The 7,498-nt window shown below is 36.2% G+C and overlaps 1 protein-coding gene across 2 annotated transcripts; it reads left to right on the top strand.

Moving 5' to 3' along the window:
- Positions 1-245: 245 nt before the first annotated feature.
- On the top strand, positions 246-5,031 carry ankrd46b (ankyrin repeat domain 46b). Of its 2 annotated transcripts, none has more exons than XM_056258929.1 (4): positions 246-335; positions 1,669-2,011; positions 4,524-4,682; positions 4,781-5,031. In XM_056258929.1, the coding sequence occupies exons 2-4, from the start codon at positions 1,701-1,703 to the stop codon at positions 4,995-4,997; spliced, it is 687 nt and encodes a 228-aa protein (XP_056114904.1). In that variant the 5' UTR covers positions 246-335; positions 1,669-1,700; the 3' UTR covers positions 4,998-5,031. The 2 variants fall into 2 exon arrangements, with proteins under 2 accessions (XP_056114904.1, XP_056114905.1); XM_056258930.1 differs by lacking the exon at positions 246-335 and adding an exon at positions 677-856.
- The last annotated feature ends 2,467 nt before the right edge of the window (positions 5,032-7,498 follow it).

Below are 7,498 nucleotides of genomic sequence, written 5' to 3'. Positions count from 1 at the left end.
AAAATTTAAACTAAACTTTCAAACCCCCTGTGGCCAGCAGCCGCTTAGTTCGCTTATGCCTCGGGGCGGCCCTGTGAGACACCCTATGGAGACACCCCTCGCTGCAGCGGCGTGCAGCCTGTTTCGAAGCGCGGCAGCAGCGCCCCACAGCAGTAGAGGGCGCTGTGAGCGTCCCGACTCCCCACTGGTTCAGCCACTGTAGTAACCACTGTCTATGGTAGTAACCCTTCTTATACTGTCTATGGTAGTAACTCATAAACAACACAGACAGACATAACGGACGGGACTTCAGCAAACGCAAGACATTTCTCCTTTAAGACTGCTGCACAAAACAGGTACATAAGAGTGTGTATGAATAAGTTCGCTGCTGTCTCTTTGTTGAGTCTGTTTTTTCCCCCGTCTCATATGCTAGTAACGTTACGTTAGTGCTCTTATAAACGCTGGGAAACATAGTGTATTATACAACTGTTTACAGTGACATGTTCACTAACGTAAAACCACACTTGACACACTGAAGCTGTATTAGCAGATCCCTCTCTGTTTCTGACTTTAGAGGAATAAATCTCATTGTTGTGTTTAGATGGATGTTTTTACATTAGTCAGCATCATCCAGCAGTGCGCTGGCTAATGCAGAATCCTCCTCCAGCACTGCAGCTCATGATCAGGTGCTTTGTTAAAGAGTGTTGCAACAGTTAAAAAGCCTTCTGGTTGAATTATTACAGTGGAGTATAATCCTTCATGAGTGTGACCTAATTTTGTTTACAGTCTATGGGTGTGACCTGCACCATCGTCACCCTCATCATTTAGGACTAGGTCATATTTCACCTCATAATCACCTCGTATTCAAACGGGAAAAGTAAGAAATTATATTTAGCTTTAAGAAACTTAAGCCTACTTTATGTTGAAGACCATTAATCATTTAATATGTGTCAGATGTTTTTAGACGTTCATTATTTTAGACTGGGTGGGCTTAAAAGGGTCACTTTCCCTAATGACAAACACAGAATATTCCTAAATAAATACAGATAAAATAAATCATACAAGGATGCATTTAATTTATTACCGGTAATCTTAATTTGAAAATTATTTAATTACTCAGCCATTTTCATCGGAGGTCTTTAGAAAAACGAAATGGTACAACATGGTCTTATCATGGTTACTTCCCCTATTTATATTAATCTCAGTGAGAATGTTGTTTTTTATTTTTTATACAATTTGCTTTACTGTAATATAGCACTGGACCCACTTGATATTAAGTGTCTCTTTAACTACTATACTAATATTTAAAATAATAATTTGATTCAATTCACTTATACATGTTTTTACATTGTTCTTGTATTTCTTTAAAAAAAAAAATACCTGGATGTAATTACAGCTGTAATTCATTTCTATAGTTATATCTATAATTACAGTGTTGACCCTTCCCATACACATTAACCAACCTTTAAACTTAATCATACAACGAAACCTGTGCATAACAACCTGTATCCCACCTCAATAGCAGCAAAAGTGTTTTGCATGACAACATGAACAATAACATAGTCCACAAGTACACAGTAAAGACACCTATAAAGTGGGACATTAGTGTAATACAGAGGTGTGGTGTCATGTGGTTAATGTCACAGTGCAATAGTTTAATGAGATCCACTCTATCATTGTGTTTTTCAGTTACGCTGGAATTTTCGGAGACCGACTCGGACATGTCATATGTCTTCATCAATGACTCGTCGCAGACCAGTGTACCGTTACTGCAGGCTTGTATCGATGGGGACTTGAGTTTCGCTAGGCGTCTGCTGGAGACCGGCTGTGACCCCAATATCCGTGATCACAGGGGCCGCACGGGACTGCATCTGGCAGCGGCACGAGGTAATGTGGACATCTGCCGCTTCCTGCACAAGTTCGGCGCAGACCTGCTGGCCACCGACTATCAGGGCAACACTGCACTGCACCTGTGTGGACATGTGGACACCATTCAGTTCCTGGTGTCCAATGGTCTCAAAATTGACATTTGGTGAGATATGCCAATAGTTTTATTCATTTAGGTAACTAGACGAATTTTGGTAAGTGCTTGTGACTACTATTGTGTTTATTATGTAGTGTACTACAACGGGGCTAATACTGTAGCTAGTGCTGGGTAGACTAGTAACGGATTACGTAATCAGAATCTAAAAATTAAATACTTGTAATTAGATTATATTATGTTTTTAAAATACTCATAATCAGACTTCAGTTACTTTTTATTGATTACATGATTAATTAATAATTTGCAAAATGGCAGTAAATTAATTAGAATTCATTGATTGTCCCTAATTATTATTTTATATCTTTAAAATTTTCCTTGAAAAACAACAACAACAACAACAACGTATTTCTTATATATATTCATAAAGTCTTCCAGTTTTGTGCAATTTCATACACAGACCGGCCACTAGTCAGGCGACTATAATTACATGGAAAATTGAGAGACCACACAGTATGAACAAATAAAATATTTCATCTTTTTGTTAGTTAGTTTTTTTTTTAATTACTCATTTCTTTTAACATAACATTTTTAAGATTTATTAACAATAATTATGATTATTTGCTTTTCATTAATTTAAGTACCCCCTGCAGTTACTTCCTAAAAACTAGTTTGGGAAACCCTGACGCAATGTAATTTGTAATCCAATTAATGTTGTTGATAACCATAACAAAACAAAATGGATTACTTTTTCTTTCTCTTTGTATTTTTGGTACATTTTGTATCAAAATGTTACAAGATTATATTATTCATGTTATGAACAAGTTAGGTAAAAAAAAAAAAAATCTAAAAGTAATCAAAAAATTAGTCAGAGTATAGTACCTAAAATGGGTAACGTAATAATTACATTACTAACAACAATTTAAATCACGTAATTTCTGTTCAGTAATGGACTACAATTTGTAAGTAATCTGCCCAGCTCTGACTGCAGCATACCTTTAGGAACGTGCTTTTCACTACTCCCACAGTGTGTATGATTGCAGAGAAAATATAGCTTTACGTTGAACACTGATGTAGCAGTGCATTTGTGAGAAGAGAAATCACAAAAGTAGTTTGGCATGCTTAAAAATCATATACAGGTGAAACTCGAAAAATTAGAATATCGTGCAAAAGTTCATTTAAATATGTCAGTAATTCAACTTAAAAGGTGAAACTAATATATAATATTGTCACCATTAGGCTCTTTTGAATTTCAGGTTTTTTTTGATTTCTCATGTGTTTTTCCCTTTCAGTGTTTCCCGCCACAATCTGTTTCCATGGACACTAAGCACCTTCCTCACAGCTGCCTGTCGTTAATGTAATCATCATCACTGTGTATTTAAGTTCCTATCTGCATTCAGTTCATTGTCCGGTATTGTTCGTGTTTGACACACTGTCCCAGCTGTTCCCGTGTATCCTGAGTCTCTACGATTTAAAGAAAGTGTTTACTACGTTCTTCGTCTGTCTTCTCTGAACCAACCCGTGACAAATATAGACTCATCACATGCAAAGTGAGATATTTCAAGCCTTTATTTGTTATAATTTTGATGATTATTATGGCTTACAGCTTATGCAAACCTTTTCACAATATTCTAATTTTGAATTTGGGGTTTTCATAAGCTCTAAGCCATAATCATCAAAATTATAACAAACAAAGGTTTGAAATATCTCACTTTGCATGTTATGAGTCTATATTTTATATTAGTTTCACCTTTTAAGTTGAATTACTGAAATAAATAAACTTTTGCAGGATATTCAAATTTTTCGAGTTTCACCTGTAAATGTATGAGGTGGTGAGAAGGGCTTTTTACCCCACACTCGGAGTAACCAGCACCCAGTATTGAAGTTTTGTGTAACCTCTTGTACTTGTACTTGTTCAAAACAATAACTTCAGCAAAGTTTGTTATTTATGTTGACAAATAAAATAATTGAATTTACTTTTATTCAATAAGTACAATCATTAAAATGTGTTCATTGTAAAAAAAGAAAAAAAAAGCCTGTTAATAGAGATAAAAAAAAAGAGATTCTGAAAGCTTACACTGTTGAGGGAGATCCTGTAATAATTTAAAATGGCTTTACAGTAACAATAAATTATATTTTTATTTTATGATTAATATAATATTTTCAAAATATGATGGTTTCGTTAGAAATATGATTATTATCTCTAGGATGGTCATTCAACTTAATAAATATTGACCATTTGAAATCTAGCCATGTCATGTCAAAAAATGAAAAAGTCAGCCAGCTATTTATTATCATGTTAATTATTGTGCCTTTAGATACTATTTAGGACAGATAGTATGTGAATAGTGTGAACAACCATTGTCCATGGTAACTAACCAAGTTAGTCACCACTTTCATAAAATGTTTTAAATCAAGACATATCATATTAATTTATTATTATTTTACTGTAGCAGTAGTGCTTGTAATGATGTAATAACTTGGCAGAACACTATTGTAACAATGGTAAGTTTTCATCTGACTCTATGTAACAATTCTCGATTGTGCTCTTGCATTCGAACAGTAACCACAACGGGTCGACCCCCCTGGTGCTGGCTAAGAGGAGAGGGGTAAATAAAGATGCCATTCGGCTGCTGGAAGGCCTGGAAGAGCAAGAGGTCAAGGGCTTCAACAGAGGAGCTCACTCCAAACTAGAAGCCATGCAGATGGCTGAGAGCGAGAGGTTGGATTCGCCTCAGATGCCACCTTTTATGAACATCTTTTAGTTATTTGACATGTTTCAATTGATTACCAATACTGACTCAACACTCTTGTTCCTAGTGCGATGGAGAGCCATTCGCTGCTCAATCCAAACCTACAGAACAGCGAGGGTGTGCTGTCCAGCTTCCGCTCCACCTGGCAGGAGTTTGTGGAGGATTTGGGCTTCTGGAGGGTCCTACTGCTGCTGGTGGTCATCGCTCTTCTGTCTCTGGGCATTGCTTACTATGTTAGTGGCGTACTGCCCTTTTCTGCGAGTCAGCTGGAGTTGGTCCACTGAGGGCCAGATTGTGTTATATCCCGGGACATGACCAGTAAAGGGAGGTTTGAGTGGACTCTGAAGGTACACTGAAGGTTCCTCATAGTACAAGATTAGGTCTAATGTGAAGTTTAGAAACGATCTTGTCATTCTCACAGGTGAGGTCGAGTGGAGGCGTCCACATGATGATGGCTGCGCTATGAAGGAAGACTGAAAGGTAAAGGTTCAGATGTTAATGGGGGAAAATGTTTCTTAAATACACCCCAAGTGATGTAAACCCATTTCTCACAGATTTTCCCATGATCACTGAACACGACCAGTTGACAGTTGACATATACACTTGTAATATCTCAATGGTGATGTAGACAACATTAGATTACAGTTGTAGGTTAGATCAGGCATGATGATTTCATCATAGTATTTGCTTATCTTTCTTTTCTATCACCTTTATTTTTTTCTGTATATGAAGTCTTTGTTGTGGAAGTATGGCAATAGACCAGACACTACATATGCTTATTTACATATCTATGATTCATTTGTTTGATTTACATTGTTATATAGAATATTGTTTTAAGGTAATTGTCTGTAAAATGTTACATAAACTAATAAATGTCCATCAGGAATTTCCTTTCTGTGCACAGATGACAGTTTGTCAAAGGGCAGTTAACACTGTTCTGTTTGTGTACAAATGATCTGGTAAGTTAAAAAGGATTTTTCTGTTTGTTCAAATAAACAGAAATACTTTTTTTCTCATCATAATATGCTTTCGCACTTTGTGTTGTTCTGAGAAACATTTAGCCAGCGTTAAGATAATATGAAGCTAAATATGGACTAAAATGAATAAAGCGTTGTGATTAGCAGTGGTTTTCAGTAATTTAAAAACGCCTACAGATATTAGTTAGGCTCTGTGCTGTTCTAAAATCACTGTAAACCACACATAGCAACAGAAATGTAATAATTCTTCCACCAAACGTGTAGATCTTCAGCAACATTTAGCTCAGTAATACTGATTTAATGAGGTCACAGGTGTGTGTGTGTGTTTATAGGACATGTCTCAGCCAATCATAATCAAGGACCAGAACAATCAGTTTTATAAATTGTTGTTGGGAGTTAAGCAAATTTGTCCAAACAGCATCTCTTAACATTTTAATTTTTGCTATAGTACAAATAAATATGTGTAACCGCATGACGAGTATGCACTTTCTTTCAATAGTCCACTTTAGACATTCTACTAACTATAAGTAACTTTTCAATTACATGTCAACTAACTCTCATTAGAGTATTAGTAGACTGTTAGGTTAGGGTTAGTAGAATAAGTTGACATACTTACACTTATAGTCAGTAGAATGTCTGTTGGGAGATGATCAATATACAGTGTTAGCAGATATTAAGCAGACAATCTACTAATACTAATAGTTGACATGAAGCAAAGTTACCTAGTAGAATGTCTAAAACTATTGAAATAAAGTGACACCCAACATGAACATTTACTATGAATTTTGGACATAAATGTTGACACACGAAGAATATATAATGTAATGATTCAGTGCATATCTAATTATAGAATAAATGTCACTAAAGCAGATTATTACAATTAAAGTTTTTTCTTGGAAATCCATTTGAAAGTCCTGTGAGAAGCCATCACTCTAATGTTAATGTTCTTTGGGCTTTAGGGTCGCAAACTGAACAACAGCTTACGTTTGCGTAATTGCACCACATCGCCCCCTGGTGCCCACAGCAGACCTGAACATTTTGGTAACACACAAACACACTCATTGTAGCTATTATAAGTCTACTAACACATGGTCATATCCAGACACACACTTTCTCCTTCCTCTCTCCCTTCATGCCATTTTGATGGAAAGAGTGTATTGATGCTGAGTGACTCATCCGGATGTTTGTTGGGTAGATTAGATTGGTTTTAGGAGGGGAAGAAGGGGGGTGGTTGAAACCATTTAAAAGGATGCTGGGATTTCGGCAGTGGTGGCATCACTCAGGGAGAGAAACCACAACAACCATTTAGCATGCGCTGACCCACAAAATCCAACACAAATGTGGAAAGAGAAAAGGATGGTGAGAGATGTGCTGTAAGATTAAAAACTCATAAGAAGCTTACATAACGGCATAATCCACAGCAATAGGTCTGCGTCACAGGCAAACATCAATGTTTTCTGTGTAGGTTTTTCAACTGTAACAAAAGTGATGCGTGATTTACTGGATAAGGATAATAATAATAATAATAATAAAAAAAACTTATTTCCTCCTAACAAAATATTTTGTGGCTTGGCATAGCAAGATTATTGAAGTTGCAAGATTGTATTACTTTACTTCTCCAGAGCACACTTTTAAAATGACACTTCCTCCTATATTCTGCTCTGAGACTGCATGTGGGAATGCAGTTGTTTTGCTGTCACATGCCACAACCACCTCAGCTTCAGTTCTCCTCAGTTCAATGTAAAACCAAATATGTAGCAACAACCAAAGACTGTACTACAACATTTAAAGTAATGCTAAGACTATAC

This window comes from Rhinichthys klamathensis, unplaced genomic scaffold, assembly GCF_029890125.1.
Source record: "Rhinichthys klamathensis goyatoka isolate OS25496 unplaced genomic scaffold, OSU_Roscu_1.1 h1tg000161l_1, whole genome shotgun sequence".
Lineage (NCBI taxonomy): Eukaryota > Metazoa > Chordata > Actinopteri > Cypriniformes > Leuciscidae > Rhinichthys > Rhinichthys klamathensis.
The sequence above is the reverse complement of the archived record's forward strand: the minus strand, read 5'-3'. Positions and strand labels throughout refer to the sequence as shown.

Excerpts from the sequence above, each read along its gene's own strand:
- ankrd46b (XM_056258929.1), top strand. The coding sequence starts at position 1,701 with ATGTCATATGTCTTCATCAATGACTCGTCGCAGACCAGTGTACCGTTA. Across the intron at positions 2,012-4,523 it reads GGTCTCAAAATTGACATTTG|TAACCACAACGGGTCGACCC; the intron begins GTGAGATATGCC and ends GCATTCGAACAG. Across the intron at positions 4,683-4,780 it reads CAGATGGCTGAGAGCGAGAG|TGCGATGGAGAGCCATTCGC; the intron begins GTTGGATTCGCC and ends TCTTGTTCCTAG.